This window comes from Arctopsyche grandis, chromosome 5 (genome assembly GCF_051622035.1).
Source record: "Arctopsyche grandis isolate Sample6627 chromosome 5, ASM5162203v2, whole genome shotgun sequence".
Lineage (NCBI taxonomy): Eukaryota > Metazoa > Arthropoda > Insecta > Trichoptera > Hydropsychidae > Arctopsyche > Arctopsyche grandis.
This window is the reverse complement of record NC_135359.1, coordinates 2,034,320-2,056,269: the sequence shown is the minus strand read 5'-3', so window position 1 is coordinate 2,056,269 and position 21,950 is coordinate 2,034,320. Positions and strand designations below refer to the sequence as shown.

Here is a 21,950-nt window from a genome sequence, read left to right as displayed (position 1 = left end):
GAAGAGATTGACAAGAGTTCAGATCTGAAATATTCTAACACAGTGCTTAAGAAAAAGATTCCACTCCACAGTCCTGTTTAAATTGAAAGATAGATTACAATCACCGAGACCAGAAACCAGTGGGATTTGAACCCGTGACCACTCTGTTCAAAGCATTATATGCTAACCACTAGTATATTCCGCTGGTTCCAGACTAGTTTATATAGATCTGAGAAGCAATCTCTTTTTCTCATTACTGATATTATGTAGAGTAGAGATTGACAAGAGTTAAGATCTGAAATATTCTAACACAGTGCTTAAGAAAAAGATTCCACTCCACAGTCATGTTTAATCTGAAAGATAGATTGCAATCACCGAGACCAGAAGCCAGTGGGATTTGAACCCGTGATCACTCTGTTCAAAGCATTATATGCTAACCACTAGTCAATTCCGCTGGTTCCAGACTAGTTTATATAGATCTGAGATGCAATTTCTTTTCTCATTATTGATATTACATATATAGAGAACAGGTTGACAAGGGCCAAGATCTGAAATCTTCTAACCCAGTGCTTAAGAAAAAGATTCAATTTTTAAATATAGTGGCAAAGAGTCCACTCCACAGTCCTGTTTAATCTGAAAGATAGATCACATTCACCGAGACCTGTCACTAGTTTCATTGGTAGTAATTCTGTCATGGAGATGGCTTCGAGGCTTGTGGGAATCGATGCGAAGTGCAACCTTGACAAATGGTGACCGAGTGCAGTCGCGGTGCAACTCAGTGTCATGAATATGCATGGGACGCGCCCAAGAGGCGTAATTGTGGCATATTTGTGCCAGTGAAACTTGGAACTTGGACCAGATTCACGTGAAGACAATGGCTCCAGGCTCCCATGGTAAGTGGCCCGAGCTGTGGGAAAGAGCGCTCATTGTGGACGACCCTCGAGCACGAGCCCATCGTCGTTGAACATCCGAAACGACTCGTTAGCGATGTCAATATGCCAAATATTCGCATTGCATAAAATCGACGGCTAATCGACTCGGGAATTCCCCTATTTGGTTATGTTTGTGTGAATTAGTATTAGTGTGTACAGTTAAAAAGCGTTGTTTTATAATATAGGATTTTTACCAGTGATTTATTACACTGTTCGACAAATGACAACTTTTTTTTTGGTTCAGAGACGAGATATGACTTTTCTTATAGATCTATGCCCAGTGAATACGAATCTGGTAATAAAAAATGTTGATTGGCTCGAGATTCGGAGATATATGTGTTTTTTAAATCGCGCGATTTTTCTATATATTTGTGTTGTTCGGTTGATGTCTCAAAATTTGACAATTTTATGTTCAATATAAATATTGGAATCTATAGTCGGGTATTTTATCTTTTATTTGTAGTACTTTTCAGCTTTCAAATTTCTCTAAGTAGTCGTCTAGTTCGAATCAAAAGTCAAAACTACGTATTTTCACTTGGGATTTTTTCCCACTGTTAATACTATTTTATATTGAGTATTTTCTATTGAAACATGTTTATTGGGATAGTGTTCTAGCCACACTATTTTTTATTTTCGTTTAAAATGTTTAATTGGAAGTGTGCTGAATTTTAAATCGGTAAAATTGCGAGCTAAAAGGTCGTACTAGTATTTACTCGTATTTACACGAAAATGAATTGAATTAATAGAGATAATATATTGCATTGTGTTTATATGAGAATTAAATAAAATTCCACTTCGATTCGACTATTCTTGTGGATTAATAACAAAAATTCTACTTCCGGGGCTTACGAATTCTGACCAAAATCTTATCAGCTCTAAATTAGTACATAAAGAATATAAATATAAAGTTTCAGATTGATACGTTCAGGGGCGTGGAAAAAATCTTGGTCATAACATTTCGACTTTTCCAATAGGAAAAAATCTCACTTCCTGTTTATTAAATTAAGTCATTATTTTTTATTTTCATCACATTGATACAAGAATTATACTTGAATTTTTTCGTGAAGGGCACACATGTTTAAGGGGTCGAAAAAAATAGTAGAAGAAAAATCGAACAAGAGTAAACTGCCACTTCCGGTTGACGGATGTTTACCAAATTTTATATATAACTTGGCATTGATCTTAAACTTCTAGATATGAAATTTCAGTTCAATAAACCAAAAGGTTTCTGAGAAAAACATAAAAAACCTCGATTCTCTAGAGTAAAAGTACTACTTCCGGTTCAGATAAAAATATTTAAAAATATAAGATTATAAACATTATTATTTTTATTACACGTACAAAAAATTTAGTCCGATTCAGTTAGCGGTTTGGGAGATAATTGAATTCAAAAACTTAAAAAAAAGGGGAGGTACCATTTCAGGTCAACTTAAAAATTTGAAAATAATTAAAGTCGTATCGATAAGCATTTCAGTAGCCAATACTACGTTTCAGTGTGATAGAACGAACGGTGTTAAAAAAATCCCTAAAAATTCACAGACACACACACATTTTTTCTAGACCGTGAAAACGTGATCAGTGATCAATTCCGAGTTCGAATCAGTCAAAATAACGAGTTTAAATTTTCGCACGATCACAAAACTTCATCTTTTGTAGTACGTACATGGATAAAAGTAAAAATTAATCATAGAATATTACTATACTATCTAAAATTTGACGTACATCGAAGCTATTTCTATACTATTCAGAACTAGATCGCTTGAATGGAAAGTAAAAGGGTTTTTTGTTTGGCTTTCACACCCGAAATCTATTAGGAAGATCGAATTTATAGTCGAATATTGAAGTTCACTATCATTACCAATCTGTCAATCAACTTTTTTTTTACGTTATACTCGTTTCATTCACGTTATAAACGAAAATGTAGTATCGCGTGTTTCAATCGAAGCTAATCACAATACAGAAGGAAGCCAAATGTAATCAGATGGAAATAATTAACGCGTTCACTTGAATGAAAATCGAATAACAAGTTTATGTGCAACCGAAAAAAAAGTAGTAAACCGATTTACCGGCTCCAATTAGTGCAAATTTCACTATTTAGGGTCGTCGAATTGAAAGTGTGAGACCTTACATACATACATGCAATCACGCATTTTGAAAATCATTTATCTATACGACTTTCTACGTATTCTGTCATTATTCAAATTACCATTCGATCTGTACTAATGACATAAGCTCAAATTATTTTAGAATAGGTTCCTACTCGAATAATGTCAGGCAAACTTATGACATTCGTTAATTGACAGTACACTTTAATACATTTAATCGCAAGTTTATTCGAACAAAGGCGTTCTCTGAATGAAAAATTATAGCAACACGGTTTTTATGTCGATCATTGCTGACTCCATGAGACAATGGGATCGATATGAAAAAATCTCTCCTATTTACGTATGCGTTTTCACAATCAACCGCAATCAATCTTACATATACGTAACTTTGAAGCAATATATTATATTATTAATTTGCAGCATAATCATTATTATTTATTGTTTATTAAAGTTTGAGAAATTTATGATGTTTGCAAATAAATTAAAATAAAAAAAATCTGAAATGATTATATCACATTTCAAAAGTCAACAAAACATAAACTTTAACTTGCCTCTTAATACTAGTAGTGAAGTTCTGTTTTTCAATGATTTTTCTAAATTCGAAAAATTAATAAAAGCATAAGAATTTTAACAAAAAAAAAAATATATAGTAAAAAAAGTTTTTGAAAAACAAACCTTTTTTTAGTTTTGTATATAATATTAAGATATATAAATTATTATTTTGAATAAAAATACCAATAATTTTATTTTACTACCGCCATCTATGTATAAAACTAGAGACTACATAGACGTCACCCAGATTTAAAATTTGCAAACTTCAAACGCGTCTTAAACGATATTTTATCTCTATCGTAATGGCGGAGGATCCATTTACTTATATTGATGACCAAAATGAGCAATATGGCAAAGTATGAAAACGATCGGATAAGAGGCAATTTTTTTCCTGAATTGTAGTCGTAAGTGAAACGTAAAGGAGGTTTGTAAAAATTACCCGGCTTCGCTCGATATTTGTAATATAAACAGCTTAAACGCGTCAAAACGATCTAAATAGTAAACATTCATTCGATTTTTTATTAAATTTATTTGAATCGAAAAAATATAATATTTAACGATTTCGATATCGTCGTCATAGAAATTTTGATTTTTTTTCGATGTTACCAACAAACCTTACATACATACATACATACATAGTTACAAAGTCTGTTTCGAAATTATATATTAGATTTCTTTATATATCTATGTATGTATGTATGTTGATTACTACATATAGAAAATGCCCTACATATTTATGATTTTTTTTGGTATTAATACATCCTGTATATATGTATATGTAATATCGCTGTTCGCATTCCGTATGCGATCATATCTATGTGCTGGAAACATATATATGTCCTGGAAAAACATACGAATGTATGTCTGTATGTCTCAAGTACAAAATTTAAAACATGCTAAATTTATTTTTTCCCATAAATGCAAAAAGATACGTGGCATGTCTTCAATATACCCAAAATTTAATCGTCATAGCTTTTTATCGTCACAAAGCAGAATATACATATCATATATATATATTATATAACATCGCTATTCTGTGTTTCTGTGTAAGATAACGCTCGCGGTATTATAATAGTCGTTTCATATGTAAATGTTACATATGTATGTACATCACAGCTAAAACACTGCCAAAAAAACGTACAATATAATATACGAATCTAATAACGAAAGGAAAAAACTTCTATATATACTGTTTGCTACCAATGTTTTCTCTAGGAAAATTAGTCTCTGAGCATTTAGCGCCATCTATTGAAAATTTATTTAATTAATTAATTAATTATTTTTTAAATTGGTGTTTTATATTGTTTATATGTAGGTAGTTTTACCATTTTTTTCATATTAAACAATTAAATATAAATATATTTAAAAGTTATTTGAAAAAAATACGACTGTGTGCGGATCGAACACAGAACCGACACATTTCTATTAATTTTTTAATAGCTTAATATGCCATAACCCATGCGATGATATTCCAACGGGCACAACACTATTATAATATAATATACACTTTTATAAATACACTAACTATAAATAAAAAAAAATACTTTGATATGTACTATCGGTCACTGAATCTTTGACTTCATATTAATAATTGTCAAAAAGATACGAACCGAAATTGAAAGTTTATTATTGTTAATATGGAACACTGTTATTTTTAAATTCTTATAAAAAGCTTGCCGTATTATTTATAGCCAAAATAAAATTGAAAATTTTGAATGGAAAACTGTATTTACTATCAAATTGCTTAAGAAAAAATCAGATCAACTTTAAGTATTTTATTTATGCATATCTGAAAATTCGTACAAAAAACTAACCTAATTCGAACATCAAGCTATTGCGCGACCTTGAAATGTTTCATTTTAATATTTACCATTGATTTTGTGGTCATTTTATGACACCAAATAAAGAATGCCAACATTTTTATACGAAGTAAAAGCTTTCGCGCGTTTTTCAATCTAGAAAATTGCGGTAGGCCACAATCGGTACCCGGAGTCATTCAATGCATTACTTTTTGCCTTCCTATGAAAGATGATTGATTTTTAAAATCATTATTAGAGAGTAATTGACAGTACGTACCTACATAAGTACACCACTGCATTGTACTTTTCGCACGGTCCATAATGACGCACGTATGTATACGTGCGTCGCGTGCACGAGTTCATAAAACTTTTTTATTATTTTATTTTTTCCATAAGTGCACTTTCTCCACGCGAATTTAATCTCAACTCAAATGCCACTTTTGAACTAATAAAGACGTTTTCATTTCCAGGTCGTCGGAGTTTTGCTCATCTTCAGCCTGGTGAGTGCTGCTTGCTCCACAGAAGCTCCCCAGCACAAACAAAAGACCCAACCGAGGATAGATTCATACGATGATATCCTCAGACCTCCACCACCTCCTCCAAACCTTAGGTTTACTCACCCAAACCAGAGATATCAAAGACAAAACCACCAATTTAGACAACCGCACGTTCTGAGGCAACCGTTCTATATGCCACCGCAGGAAAGGTATCCCCCTGCTCCTTGGAAGGAGCCTGAACAACCTTCAATGTTGCAAAAAGTTTCCAGCTGGTTATTTGCAACGGGCTCTGACAGTGTGCCATCAACGTCCAACCATCCAACTCATCCAAATCAAGAACCAGCCCCATCATTTGGACCACCTATTAGACTGCAACAAAATCAACAGAAGAAGAACTGCAACTTGTGTAACCACTTTCCGTGGATACCTGTAATAAGATACCAAACACCACCGATAAAAAATACAGGCGAACCTTCAAAACTTCTATTGCCACCCCAAGATCATATATACATACCACCAAAATCAAACGGAGATCATAACCACTTGTCAGATGGTCCTACTTACAATTTAAAACCACCGATTACAAATTCGTACGGTAAACCAATTCCACCAAATACATACGACACACCCTTACCGGTGACTAATGATGGTGGAGAACTGCCAGTATTGCCTCCACACAGAAAACCATATAGTCCAGAGTTTGACGTAGAAGAAATCGGAAACCAAGACGGAAGATATTCCAACAAAGACACAATCGAAAATTTGGAATCAAACAACGTTCCATTGCTATCAAAGCCTCAACACAAAGACGTACGTGGACAAGCATCTAGTTTTAAATCCACAAACTATTCTGGACATTCCTCTCGTCCTGCAATTAACAACATATACGATAATGGTAGAGGTGTACACGTTCTGCAACCAATTCCTTTCCCAAATTTGAGCTCAGTGCCTATTCCACCTATATTCAATGCAAGGCCTTGGAAAACTAACAATAACAATCATGCATCAAGCACTAAACTTCATTACGATTCTGTAAGTTCCAGCACTCAATACCCAATAGATCACAGCACATACTACAGCCAAAGTTCTTTGAGCAATTCGCAATCAACCCAAAACTATCAACTATCACCAAGCGTTTCTTTAGCTGAATTCACATCTTCAATAGACTATCCAATCAGTATTATTCAATCTCCATTAGTAGAAATAGATGCCAGTAAAGGAGACAGCTATGAAAACAATAAACCCTCAGACAGTGCTGTCCAAAGTAATAATATAAATTTAAATAAAAACCCGATCATCGTGCAAAATGACTCATATGCATTTGATTCATACTCGGCAGCTTCTGGGGGCAATGATTTGGGTACAAATCAAGAATCGATCAATTTCGTCACAAGAGACACCATAAAAAGTGAACGTCCATTTTTACCAACCCCAATTCCAGTCGAGACAAATTCTAAAATCCACTCATTGACTCCAATATCGTATTCATTCATCGACCAGACATTTTCAAGTGGAGATAAGCCAAGTTCGATACCGACATCCACTCCTTCACATCATTATACTGAGCATAACTCTAATTTACTCGATCATACTAATACTTACAAGCCCTACCCAACGGACACACTCCAATCGTTAGATTCTCCATTCCTCTATTTGAAACCAAGTGTGCCTCATAAAGAGTCAGAGCTGTTCAAACAGTCAACGACTTCAAAACCAGTGACTCAAAACACCCATGTATCGTCGTCGATAGCCAACACTGGATTTAGATATTTAGAAAACAGTGTTGTAGAAGGTAAATGGCCACCTCCTGCTGAAACTGTTATTGAAAAGATAAACGACACGACACCAAAGCCCAAAAGAATTCAAATAATAATTCCGTACACGACTAAAAATCAACCTAGTCCATTCAGGTATTCCAACAACAATGTTGTTTCACCTTCTGGATGGGTGCCAGTGATCAGAGACATTGAAAAAAATTATGGAAGGAAAGTGCAAACTTCTTCAACGTCTGATCAAAATTCAGTGCAAGATCTGCACACGACGAGTGCTCTTATCGACTACCACGAAAGCTCTGAATCAAAGATAATTGCTTCATCAGCACCACAACACAACGACACAACCTTCAGCTACGAGACTTCTAGCGTCAAACCCAAAAAACCGAAACCGACAGATTTATTAGAACCGATTAAAAATAAAATATCTTTCGACGAGAAGAAATTGCAGCAAAATATCGACGAATGGACGTCTTTGGAGTATTCGAAGGTTTACAAACGACAGCAGAAAGCAAGTACCACATCGCACCTGAAAAGGTCTAAAAAGATCCCAGACGAGTATTTGACAACCACACCCGTGCAAAAAAAACCAACTCAAGTGTTCTTATCTAAAATAAACGATCTGAACGGTTCACTTTTAGACAGCGAAAGTGCAAACAGTATTCGATACACGTACGAAACCAATTTGTACAACAGAACATCAGTCCCGAAAGCAAATTATACGCATCAAAAATCCACCTCCAAAGAACCGTTTACAATTTATTACACAACGGAAGAATTGCGCAAGACTTCTGTTAAAATGGAAACTACTACTGTGGTTCCGAAAACTACTACAAAACCTGCATGGGAAACAGTACAAACTTCCATATCTCCTTTGACTAAAGAGAAGATATACGTCGTCACTCCACAGCCGTGGCATATTGTAAACTCTACGTTTTCTTTTGTAAATAATGCCAGCGAGTCAAAGTCAAAAGAGAATTTGATAAGAGAATCGAAGAATCTATCTTTCAAATCGCCCAGATTCGTTGTAAGACCGACCCCTGGACCAACTGGCAGTCAAAAAGAACTGTATTCAGATGACAAATTTAACAATGGCAATAATTGGAAGGCTAGTTTCAGTTGGTTGCAATCAAGTTAGTATATTTTTTTTTGCATATATGTGAAATTTATATTTTCAATAATAAACTAATAAACTAATAAAGATAAACCATTTATTTTCAGTAAACAATTTAGAAGAAACAACGCCTGAATCTAGATCAAGCAAAGGTTTCTTTGGTCTGTCTACAGTAACAGCCTACACTCCACCGGATGGGTCATCTGTTCATACATATTCTGGACATTCTAGGGTGATTATTCAACATTATAAACAAGATTATTATCATTTAAGTCATTAATAACCAGCAGAATAGACTAGTGGTTAGCATATATTGCTTTGAACAGAGTGGTCACGGGTTCAAATCCCACTGTTTTTGCTGACCAGACTTTGGATTTGAACTCCAGGACTATCAGAGTTTACCAATTTATCTGATTTTCATTGAAACGGTTCCAAAAAATTGGCAATCTTACCCATTTTCTCGCAAATTTCGAGTTTTCAGCAATATCAAATTTCGCTGAATTGTTTAAAAAAGCTAAATCAGGGCCTGATAATCTAGATATGCACATACATATGTATATGCGAATTGACCGCAAGGTTGTGTTTGACAATAGCCTCAGTGTGGTTCATTTATCAATTCGTTTCCAAAACCATCCATTGGAAAGGAATTGAACACTTGTATTCAAATATCAACGGGCATAACACTAGTATGATATAAAATACAGAACATTTGAAGAAAATAGATATAAAAAATGTACTTACATATACTGTTTGATATATGTACATACAAGTGACTAACTGAAATGTAATATGAGACATAAAAATATTTATATTAGTAAGCTTTCTAATTTTACACAATATCAATAGATTAATTAAATCTACGTATGTATAGGCGTATGAAACTAAATTAGTTATTTATCAAGTTTCATAATTATATTACATCGCAATATTTAAGTAAAACTATTTTCAAAATATATTCCAACAGTTAATTAAATAGCAAACTGTAAAACTGAATCACCAATGCTCAAAATTAAATATATAATACCAGCAGAATAGATCAGTGTTTAGCATATAATGCTTTGAGCAAAGCGGTGAATGTTAATTGGTATGTATTTACTGAATTTGACCATATATGTCTCTGTGGGTGTGACCAGGAAGCCGCATTGGGGTTACCTGTTAGGCCTTCCTGGTATAGATTAAAAATAAATAAGCAAAGTAATCATGATTTTCAAATTGATTTCAGGTAACTGCAGTCACGCCATCTACTTTATCCAAACTGGGGAAATAACTTTATGTGGGAAAGAGTATAACAAGTATATAAAATACCAGTGACAAAAAAATGTGTATATATGTATGTTGAAAATAATGTGATACGTAGTGCTTGAAAATATTGCCATAATATTAAGTACAGACGATAAAGAAGAAAGTTCAAAATCAATACTGTGCTATTTGCTAATTTAATTGTGGACTTACTACTATAAGTGCAATAATAACATTTAAAATAGATGAGACAATCGTAATGAAATCAGTGCTGTAAATATATATTTTAAGTATTGAATGTAATCCTTAAACTTACAGAAGAATTCATATGTATATTTTTTATTGTATTTAATGTATTTTTTACTATTGTTTTTGATAATTAAACAATTTTTACACGACCTATGGTGTGAAATAAATGTCGGTATTTAATTCATGTAAGTCAATTAATTTTAGTATTGCTTAGTTTTATTTCAATTTGGGCATGACTTTGACTTTGAATACCTTGTGTGTAGATTTAAGTAAAAATTATTTGTAAATACATACGTATGTAAGTTATCATTTAGGAAATGTATGTAAATATGTATTTAAGTTATCATTAGATACATATATGTCTCTTTGAACAAGTAAATAATAGATTTACTTTACAAATTGTAATATGTTTTAAAGATAAAACCAAATATTTTAATGATTAAAACTCTTCATACTCAATGTATAAAATTTATTCAATATTTTCCCCAAAAATTTACAAATTAAAACACCACACATTACATTAATTTTTATTCACTATAGTAAAAACATTTTTTTATAGCCAATGATGGATTTTTGTGTAGTCAAAAAATAATTTGACCAAAATGTTCCATCCGATCAGCACAGCCAATAAAATAAAAGTCGTTTTTAAGATCTGATGAGCCCAATACAGTCTAAAAATAACAAACGAAATAAGGTATATAGATCAAATAATAATAAAAATATAAGGTATATAGATAAAATCAAATCCAATCATTAGTAATAAGAGCAAAAACCTTTTGAATCTCCGAGTGGCAGCTTTCTGAACATCAATATCCATAACATCCTTCAAGAAAAACTTTTTTATGCCAATTATATAATCGTAAACTGCTTTATCTGGATCTATTTCGTTCAAATTGTAAAAGTAAGTCTTTGCGTCTTCTGGATTTAAGAAACTCATGATCTGTTTAATGTTATTATTAATAAACGTTACTTCATTCAGTAAAATTCTCGAAATAAGTTTGTTTGCATGGAAAGTTTTTCTATACAGTCGCATCAGTCTATAACACAATCATTGCATTTATTTAAATAAATAATTAATACGAGGTAACAATCATATATAAAAATATTAATTACTGGACTTTTTTCTTCGAAAAATATTGCAAGCTGTCTACCAGAATTGCTGGTATAACATGAGTGAATAAAATCATAAAATAATACATGTATCTATTTCTCTCCATAAAAACAAAAGGATACCATAACATATTATTCGGAGCATTATTTTCAGTAATTTTTATAGTTGTTCCGGTTATGCTTGTAATAGGAATATTGACAGCTTTCCCATTGGACCCATTAATCACTAAACTGCAAATATACATACATATAATCATTTGTTAATAGCTTTTTTAAATTATGATAAAATAGATACGTACCAGTCCTTCATATTACTTATGCATTTGTACCAAGTAGCAACCAATATTCCATTAATAGCAAAGTCACAGGGAATTAAATCCTGAACTATTGCACCGTATCCATGTAAACAATGAAGAACACCAGAAATAATTCCTGTAAAAATTGCTGTTGGTCCATGCGATCCATACGTCCATCCAGGAATCGGTTCATTCACTATTGGACACACTGATATCCAACACACAGTGTTAAGATTGAATCAACATTAGTTGGATATACATATATAAATACCGTGGCAATTCATATTACCTATAGATGGTCTGTAAATGACGCAAGGAAATTTTTTCGAATACTCATAGAACAAATTTTCAGTCAAAAACTTTGTATATGTGTAAGTGTTGAGTGACTTATCTAAAATTCTAAAAATTAAGAAACCAATTTAGATTTTTGGGTGTATATATAATATATTAAAAGTGGCCGAGGCCTTTTGAAGGTTCGAGATTCGGCATAGAATTTCTTTTAGTTAGAATATATCTTGTCGAAGAGTAAAAACCTTTTTTCTAACATGACATTTTTTACTTAAAAATTGTAATTTACTTTTCAGTCAGCGGGTTAATAATATTTTCATCGCAAGTTTCAGCAAGCTTTATCATGTCTTGCCACTTAATATTTGACAAGTAAACTTTCTCTTCAACTACTCCTCTTTCAAAATTGCTAAATGTTGTAGAAAAATACACCATAACCTGCAAAATAAATAATGTTTAGAACATTTTTTTATTATTTAATAAATGTGTTAAATATACCTTCAAATGCTTCATATTCATGACTAAATCCACAACGGACTTGGCTCCTCTTAGATTAATCAGAATAGCCTTTTTTAAGGAATCATCAAAACGAACTGAAGAAGCTGCGTGGAAAACAATGGACACCGAGTCTTCTAATAATTTTCTGTCATCATCACTAATATCTAAATTAGGCTTGGAAATATCACCGACTATCGGTATTACTTTTTTGAAAATATTCGGATCTCTCAGCCGCACTCGTTTATATTCCTAAAAATAAAAACAAATTATAACACATTTAAAATTCAATGTACATATATATTTTTTAATTAGAATTTTTCTATAGCTAATATGTATTTATAAAGAAAAAGCATTCCGTCGAAAATAGTCTAATAATTTCACCGGCGAATCAAAAAGGGTTTCCATTCTTTGTTTTGCAGAGGATCCCCTTTTTGATCTGATTAGAATGTACAAGTTTCCAATATCTGCACATGACCACAAAATTTTTTCGACTAAAATTCTTCCCATAAAACCGGAAGCACCCGTTATAAATATATTTTGTCCTCTATAAAAGTCGCCGACTGATATATTTGTCGACGGTGGTGCAAGTTGTGAAGTTTGATTATTTTGTAGGGCCATCGTGTTCTTTACTGATTAACAGATAGCAAACGACTGTAATTAAAAAACATGATTAGACCAAATTGCAGTTCGCTGAATGTCATATTATGATAATTCTTATGCCAACATTTTACAAGTCAAATATATCCATTGTTTGTAAATCAAAATGCATTTGCAACGATTAGCAGATAATTTTTTTAATTAATTTATTTTTAATTAATTTAATTTAATTGTTTTTCATTACTATCCAGAACCGGTCTAATGATGAGTTTTGTAATATGTTTTTTCATTATTTATTAGTACTTGACTCCTTTATTTTGTTTCACAATTATTATTTTAGTAATAATATTATATAACTACATAGTTTTGTACCCAATGAAATATCATCGCATGGGTGTTGGCATATTAAGTTATTAAATAAAAAACAAATAAAAAACAAAAATAAAAAACAAAATAAATGTGTCGGTCCTGTGTTTGATCCAGACGCGGTCGAATTTTGTTCAAATACCTTTTAAATATATTTTATTTAATATTTATATTTAATTGTTTAATATGAAAAAAAATACCTACTTACATACCTGCATATAAAAAATATAAAACACCAATAGAAAAAATAATTAATAAATTAAATAAATGCTCATTTGACTAATTTGCCTAAAGGAAGCATTGGTAGCAAACAGTATATACATATATAGAAGTTTTTTTCTATACTCGTACGTTTTATCATATATACTATTATATATGATATCGTATATACTATTATATATGATATCATCATAGATATTACCTATATATATATATATATATATATATATATATATATATATATATATATATATATGTATAATATCATCATAGATATTACCTATATATAATATCATCATAGATATTACCTATATATAATATCATCATAGATATTACCTATATATAATATCATCATAGATATTACCTATATATAATATCATCATAGATATTACTTATATATAATATCATCATAGATATTACCTATATATATAATATCATCATAGATATTACCTATATATAATATCATCATAGATATTACTTATATATAATATCATCATAGATATTACCTATATATAATATCATCATAGATATTACTTATATATAATATCATCATAGATATTACCTATATATATAATATCATCATAGATATTACCTATATATAATATCATCATAGATATTACCTATATATAATATCATCATAGATATTACCTATATATAATATCATCATAGATATTACCTATATATAATATCATCATAGATATTACCTATATATAATATCATCATAGATACACAGAATAGCGATATTATATATGATATCATCATATATATAGGTATATGATGATAGATAAAACTTTACCTCTTTTTCTAGATACATTCATATATATTTAATGTATGTGCATATTTGTATACAGTTTTTAAACTTCAAATTCGTCATTTTACAAATGAAATTATTCATTTTACAGATCAAATTCGTCGTTTTACAAATCAAATTCGTCGTTTTAAAAATCAAATTCTTCATTTTACAAATCAAATTCGTCATGTTGCAAATCAAATTAATCAATTCATTTTATTATGCATAGAGAATTTTATAGATAATATTATAGAGGATCCGTTTTGTAAAACGACGAATTCGATTTGTAAAACGACAAATTTGATTTGTAAAATGATGAATTTGATTTGTAAAATTACGAATTTGAAGTATAAAAACTGTATTTGCACATAAGTATGTATGCATGTATGTATGTACATCTGTATAAGCTGTTACATAAAGAATAACGTTTGTTTGTTTTTTTATTTGTCAGCCGTGAAAATCTACAGTTTTCCATTTGAAATCATCAAATATGATATACTATCTCTTAAAGGTCTGACCGCACTATGCGTCTGCGACACGAACGGCAGCGTGCGGCCAAATATTGTTTGTATGAAATTGTATGAGATATAACGCACTACGCGTCACGCGACAGAGTTGCCTTTTGTATCAACTTTGCCGTGTTGTGTCGCGCTGCAGCAGTCGACGGCCGTATAGTGCGGTCAGACCTTAATAGTATAACATACTATAACCGATTCACCAATTAACCAAGGTGCACACGCAGATTCGTCAAGGAAAGAACCAGACCCAGGTGTAATATTGTTACTATGGACCCATCCCGTTTTTTATTATTATTTTTATTATTATTATGGGCCAATTTGAGGGCCGGGCTATCGTTATTAGCATCGGCTAGTACCCTCCTCTCGTCGTGCCTCTACATTTTCTACAATCAATTCCATTTCCCAATTTGAACTCAGTACAAATGTTTCCTCTAAGACGAGAGGGTCTCTGTGTGGAAAACCAAAAGGCTGAGCAAGTTAAATCAACAAATGTGCGGATAATTTTCTACCCCTATACAAACTCCAATATGTCATATTTGTATATTATGTTTCCCAAAATTAAAAAAAAGACATCACATTTGATTAATTTAATAATTCCAACAAATGTTGTTTAAAAACACAATTCAGACAAAGGTCTATATCATACATATATAGGTATATAATATCGCTATTCTGTTTGTCTGACTGTGTATGTGTCTGTGTAAGATAACGCTCGCCGTATTATAATAGTCGTTTCGATTCGACATGCATATGTACGTCACAGCTAAAACAATGCCAACAAAACATACGAATATAATAACAACAAAAACAAACTTCTATATATACTGTTTGCTACCAATATTTCCTCTAGGCTTATAGACGGCACTAAGTCTTTGGGCATTTAGCGCCATCTATTGAAAATTCATTTAATTAATTAATTAATTTTTTCTATTGGTGTTTTATATTGTTTATATGTAGGTAGGTAGGTAGGTAGTTTTTGCCATTTTTTTCATATTAATTAAATATAAACATTAAATTAAATATATTTAAACGGTATTTGAAAAAAATTCGACTGCGAGCGGATCGAACACAGGACCGGCACATTTCTTTTAATTTTTTATTATTTAATAACTTAATATGCCAACAGCCATGCGATAATTTTCATGTATGAAATATCCATACTTTTATCAACTTGAAGCAATGAAATGAAGATATTCTAAGCTTCTCTTTATGTAAAAATACATACATATATTGATACATTCGACAAATTCGAAGGCGTAATAACTAGAGCCCGGAATCTGAAGGGGCTGTTTATTGTTCAAAGATTGTAAATGCATTGTTAAAGGTTTGCCGAACCTTTTTTACAAAGGATTTACAACAATGGAACAATAGGCGGCACTTTTCCGGCCCCTTCAGATTCCGACCTCTAGTAATAACGTTCGGCTAGGCCATGAGTATGGAATTTTGACATATTTGCTAATGATTCGGTGATTATTGGTCACAAATCGCTCGCCCAAAAGTCACTAAAATCTCTATAACGAAACACCTGGCAGCCGAAAAGTCCATCATACTAACGATAAATATCATACTAACGAGAACTCGAGTGACAAATATTCCGTATTCGCAATTTTCATGGCAAAAATTGTCTTGTAAGCGATCGCAATGTACGTAATAATCCAATTACCTTGCTAATATGTATAATTTGTATGGAGAGTATCGATGAATTGCTAAGATAACATTATCTATCAAAATTTTGATCAGTTAAAACTCTCAAGATTCCTTTAATTACCCATTCACATTCGCTGAATGTGCATACAATTAATCAAAATGTAATTGAAAATACAGTATTCACTAAGCGATTCACAATTAACGCAAAACTATCAATCACTGAATTCTTTTTTACTGAATTCACATCTTCAGACAATCAAGTCAATATTAGTTGAGTAGATACCACTAAGGAAGACAGCTACGACAACAAGAAACACTCATGTAATGATTTTGCTCAGACGTATTTAGGTTATCATTAGATGTGTATTTAAAAGAGTTAATAATAGATTCGCTTTACAAACTGTAATATGTATATGTTTATAAAACCAAATATGTCAATGATTAAAACTCTTCATGATTAATGTATACAAATTTATTCAATATTTTCTCTATAAAATTTACAGATTAAAACACCACATATTACATTAATTTTTCCACACATGATTAAAAACATGTTTATAGCCAATGATGAATTGTCGTGCAATCAAAAAATAATTTGATCAAAATGTTCCATCCAACCAGCAAAGCCATTAAAATCAAACCCGTTTTTAAGATTTGATGAGCCCAATAGAGCCTAAAAATGACAAACGAAATAAGGCATTGAAATAATATATAAAATCAAATCCTATCAGTAGTAATAAGAGCAAAAACCTTTTGAATCTCCGAGTGGCAGCTTTCTGAACATCAATATCCATAACATCCTTTAAGAAAAACTTTTTTGTACCAATTAAGAAATCATAAACTCCTTTCTCGGAATCTATTTCGTTCACATTATAAAAGTAAGTCTTCGCATCATCACGATTTAAGAAACTGAATATCGTGTTGATGTTATTATTAATAAACATTACATCATTGAGTAAAACCCTCGAACTAAGATTATTTGCATAGAAAATTTTTCGATATATTCGCATCAATCTATAAATTAATTTTAACGAAAAATTAACACAACACGTGTATGATAGGTAATATATGTAAAATAATTAGATATAAATATATTAATTACTGGAATTTTTTCTTGGAAAAGTATTGCAAGCTATCTACCAACATTGCTGGTATAATATGAGTGAATAGAACTAGAAAATAATACATGTATCTATTTTTCTGCATGGTAATGAAAGGATACCACAACATATTATTTGGAGCGTTATTTTCAGTAGATTTTATAGTAGTTCCATTTAAGCTAGTCATTGGAATATTTACAGCTTTCCCATTGGACCCATTAATCACTAAGCTGCAAATATACAAACATATTTTGAATATATGTATAATAATTTGTTTATAGGCTTTAAAATTATGATAAAATACGTACCAGTCCTTCATATTACTTATGCATTTGTACCAAGCAGCAACTAATATTCCATTAATAGCAAAGTCACAGGGAATAAAATCCTGTACTATTGTACCGTCTCCATGTAAACAATGAAGAACCCCCGAAACAATTCCTGTAAAAGTAGCCGTTGGTCCATGAGATCCAAACATCCATCCAGGAATCGGTTCGCTTATTATTGGAGACACTGGAATCAACATGAGTCTGATTTACAATTGTATGTATGTACATAAATACCATTGCAATTCATATTACCTATAGATGGTCTGTAAATCACGCAAGGAAAATTTTTCGAATGCTCGTAGATCAAATTTTCAGTCAAAAACTTGGTGTATGTGTAAGTGTTGAGTGACTTATCTAAAATTCTAAAAATTAAGACACCAATTCAAACATTAGAGTGTATATACTAGCATATTTATCAAATGGTTCCCGAGGCATTTTGTAGGTATGCATATCTTGTTGGAGAGAGAAAAACTTTTTTCAGACTTGATATTTTTTGGCTACAACGTATAATTATAACCATTGTTATCGGCAAAAAACAGAACAGTATCTATTCTGAACGGTAATTGGATTATTAGTCACATTGCGATCGCCCAAAAGACAATCTTTGCCATGAAAATTGCGAATACGGAATACTTGGCATTTAAGTTTTCGTTAGTATTGTTATGTATACTCGGATTAGGCCAAGTAAGTGCAATCGGATTAGGCCGAGTAGCATCCCAGAGACTGTGTTACCGTTATAATTGGTTTCGAGGATTATCTCCCCCGAATGCACTTAGCGGGGGTAGCGGTAACTCGGTCGCATTCCCTTAGAGTTCTCAGAAACCACAGCGGTAGCGTAGGACTGACTTCCGTGGCACATCTAGTACGTGACCATAACAATAGGTAAACAAATCGGACGTCGAAAATGCCCTGAGAGACCTGCCCCTTATAAGGCGGTACTTAGGTGATATCAAGGCATTCTGGACGGAGCACTGCCAGTGTGTGTATCTCCTTAATCACCAATAAATGCTGTGACACGACTTTGGCCTTTTCTTGGATCTTCCACCCACCCCTACGCAACAGTATGATAGTTATCGTTAGTATTGTTGCGTAGGGGTGGGTGGATGATCCAAGTAAAAGGCCTTAGTCGTTTCACAGCATTTATTGATGATTAAGGAGATACACGCACTGGCAGTGCTCAGTTCAGAATGACATGATATCGCCTACGTACCGCCTTATAAGGGGTAGATCTCTCAGGACGTCTTATCTGTTTACCTACTGTATAGTCACGTATTCGGATATGTATTCCCACGGTATGAGAAGTGCAATCATTGTTTAGCTTACTTGCACTTAGCCTGTCGCTAATCCTTGAAACCACTTATACCGGTCGCACGGTATGCACTTAGTTAATCCGTTAACAGTCACATAATCCTTGAACGGTCACACAGTCTCTGGGATTCTATTCGCTTAATCCGCGGCGTACGTAACAGTATGATGGACTTTTCGACTGAGATTTTATTGACTATTGGGCGAGCGCTTTGTGACCAATAATCACCGAACCGTTCTGAACATGGTTTACAATTTTTTACGCTAATGAGTGGATAATTGTCTTTAGAATGACATTTTGTTTTCTAGTATTATAGGAAACTAGTGTTGTACCCGATGAAATGTAATCGCATGGATGTTGGCATATTAAGTTATTAAATAAAAAAAAATTAAAAGAAATGTGTCGGTCCTGTGTTTGAACCGATTTTTTTCAAACACCTTTTAAATACATTTAATTTAATATTTATATTTAATTATTTTATATGAAAAAAATGGCAAAATCTACCTATGTATGTACCTACCTACATACAAACAATATAAAATACCAATAGAAAAATGAATTTATTAAATTAATAGATGGCGCTAAATGCTCAGAGACTAATTTGCCTAGAGAAAACATTGGTAGCAAATAGTATATATATAGAAGTATTTTTCTTTCGTAATTAAATGCGTACATTTTGTTGGCAGTTGTTTAACTGTGACGTACATATGTATGTCGAACCGAAATGACTATTAAGGTCTGACCGCACTATACGACAACCCAACGATCCGACACTTCACAACAGTACGCGACCAAATATTGTTTGTATGAAATTGTATGAAACCTTGACGCAAGGTGTCGTTTGCGACGTGAGTGGGGGTTGTCGTTGAATGGGGGTTGCCTTGCGACAATTATTCTCCTTCTTCATATCGTGACTTTGAAATAGCATGTAGCCATAATCTTTTGGTTTTTCTAGATTGTTCTTCTTCCTCGCATATCAAAGATACTATAATAGCGTCCGTTTCGTCCATTTTGCTCCGAGGTACCGAACGGATGATTGACATGTGTCGCATCGCTGTCGTTCAAGTGCGGTTTACCTAATATTGTCGCACACTGTTGTGAAGTTAAGGATCGTTCGGCTGTCGTATAGTGCGGTCAGACCTTTATAGTACGGCGAGCGTTATCGCAGATACATACACAGACACAAAATAGCGCTATTAGTTTATATATGATGTCCAATTACATTTGGTTAATTATTTATGGTGTTCATATTATATAAAGAAATTAAAATTAAAATAATAGCAGTATAGACTCAATAATAAATTAAAAAGATATATGAACATTTTTGTCCCTGAATGGAGGATTCCTACCCAGTGATTTGAAAATTTACTATAATTTCCGTACTTGTGACTTGTCGTTATCGTCGTTCGTTGGAAAGGGTTAACTTATTAAAATTGTAGTTTACTTTTCAGTCAGCGAGTTTATAATTTTTTCATCGCAAGTTTCAGCAAGCTTAATCATGTCTTGCCACTTCATATTTGACAAGTAAACTTTCTCTTCAACTACTCCTCTTTCAAAATTGCTAAATGTTGTAGAAAAATACACCATAACCTGCAAAATAAATAATGTTTAGAACATTTTTTTATTATTTAATAAATGTGTTAAATATACCTTCAAATGCTTCATATTCATTACTAAATCCACAACGGACTTGGCTCCTCTTAGATTAATCAGAATAGCCTTTTTTAAGGAATCATCAAAACGAACTGAAGAAGCTGCGTGGAAAACAATGGACACCGAGTCTTCTAATAATTTTCTGTCATCATCACTAATATCTAAATTAGGTTTGGAAATATCACCGACTATCGGTATTACTTTTTTGAAAATATTCGGATCTCTCAGCCGCACTCGCTCATATTCCTAAAAATAAAAACAAATTATAACACATTTAAAATTCAATGTACATATATATTTTTTAATTAGAATTTTTCTATAGCTAATATGTATTTATAAAGAAAAAGCATTCCGTCGAAAATAATCTAATAATTTCACCGGCGAATCAAAAAGGGTTTCCATTCTTTGTTTTGCAGAAGATCCCCTTTTTGATCTGATTAGAATGTACAAGTTTCCAATATCTGCACATGACCACAAAATTTTTTCGACTAAAATTCTTCCCATAAAACCGGAAGCACCCGTTATAAATATATTTTGTCCTCTATAAAAGTCGCCGACTGATATATTTGTCGACGGTGGTGCAAGTTGTGAAGTTTGATTATTTTGTAGGGCCATCGTGTTCTTTACTGATTAACAGATAGCAAAAGACTGTAATTAAAAAACATGATTAGACCAAATTGCAGTTCGCTGAATGTCATATTATGATAATTCTTATGCCAACATTTTACAAGTCAAATATATCCATTGTTTGTAAATCAAAATGCATTTGCAACGATTAGCAGATAATTTTTTAATTTTTTAATTTAGCAAACGACTGCATTAAACTATATGATTAGATCAAATTTCAGTTTTCTGAATGTCGATTATTTTACATTACTAGCCTATAACAGTGCTTTAATACATTTTGTAATATATTTTATTTCTTTAGTCCTATATTAATATATAGGACTAAAGAAATGAATAAAGGATAATTCCTGAAGTTTTCTTTCACAAATATT

The 21,950-nt window shown here is 32.0% G+C and overlaps 3 protein-coding genes across 4 annotated transcripts in view; 1 reads left to right on the top strand and 2 right to left on the bottom strand.

The window, feature by feature from the left end:
- Positions 1-10,700, top strand: part of LOC143911667 (uncharacterized) — a 45,508-nt gene extending 34,808 nt beyond the window's left edge. Inside the window, exons 1-4 of one of the 2 annotated variants that reach the window (XM_077430657.1) lie at positions 815-872; positions 5,838-8,769; positions 8,858-8,982; positions 9,973-10,700. In XM_077430657.1, the coding sequence (XP_077286783.1) occupies positions 870-872; positions 5,838-8,769; positions 8,858-8,982; positions 9,973-10,017 (3,105 nt within the window). In that variant the 5' untranslated portion in view covers positions 815-869 and the 3' untranslated portion in view covers positions 10,018-10,700. Of the gene's footprint in view, positions 1-814; positions 873-5,837; positions 8,770-8,857; positions 8,983-9,972 lie in introns of those variants that run through there. The other variant, XM_077430656.1, reaches the window with a different exon arrangement.
- LOC143911668 (putative fatty acyl-CoA reductase CG5065) lies at positions 10,693-13,080 on the bottom strand. The gene is made up of 8 exons (XM_077430658.1): positions 12,809-13,080; positions 12,428-12,676; positions 12,222-12,367; positions 11,934-12,043; positions 11,648-11,852; positions 11,352-11,579; positions 11,012-11,275; positions 10,693-10,909 (listed from the first exon to the last, which is right to left on the bottom strand). Exons 1-8 carry the CDS (start codon positions 13,043-13,045, stop codon positions 10,792-10,794), a joined length of 1,557 nt encoding a protein of 518 aa, XP_077286784.1. The 5' UTR covers positions 13,046-13,080; the 3' UTR covers positions 10,693-10,791.
- Positions 13,081-17,024: 3,944 nt separating this feature from the next.
- Positions 17,025-21,604, bottom strand: LOC143911670 (putative fatty acyl-CoA reductase CG5065). Its single transcript, XM_077430660.1, has 8 exons — positions 21,331-21,604; positions 20,950-21,198; positions 20,744-20,889; positions 18,246-18,355; positions 17,973-18,177; positions 17,667-17,894; positions 17,315-17,578; positions 17,025-17,237 (listed from the first exon to the last, which is right to left on the bottom strand). The coding sequence occupies exons 1-8, from the start codon at positions 21,565-21,567 to the stop codon at positions 17,120-17,122; spliced, it is 1,557 nt and encodes a 518-aa protein (XP_077286786.1). The 5' UTR covers positions 21,568-21,604; the 3' UTR covers positions 17,025-17,119.
- Between the last annotated feature and the right edge of the window lie 346 nt (positions 21,605-21,950).

Excerpts from the sequence above, each read along its gene's own strand:
- LOC143911668 (XM_077430658.1), bottom strand. The coding sequence starts at position 13,045 with ATGGCCCTACAAAATAATCAAACTTCACAACTTGCACCACCGTCGACA. Across the intron at positions 12,044-12,221 it reads ATTAACCCGCTGACTGAAAA|AATTTTAGATAAGTCACTCA; the intron begins GTAAATTACAAT and ends CTTAATTTTTAG. Across the intron at positions 10,910-11,011 it reads GCCACTCGGAGATTCAAAAG|ACTGTATTGGGCTCATCAGA; the intron begins GTTTTTGCTCTT and ends TGTTATTTTTAG.
- LOC143911670 (XM_077430660.1), bottom strand. The coding sequence starts at position 21,567 with ATGGCCCTACAAAATAATCAAACTTCACAACTTGCACCACCGTCGACA. Across the intron at positions 18,178-18,245 it reads GATTTACAGACCATCTATAG|TGTCTCCAATAATAAGCGAA; the intron begins GTAATATGAATT and ends TGTTGATTCCAG. Across the intron at positions 17,238-17,314 it reads GCCACTCGGAGATTCAAAAG|GCTCTATTGGGCTCATCAAA; the intron begins GTTTTTGCTCTT and ends TGTCATTTTTAG.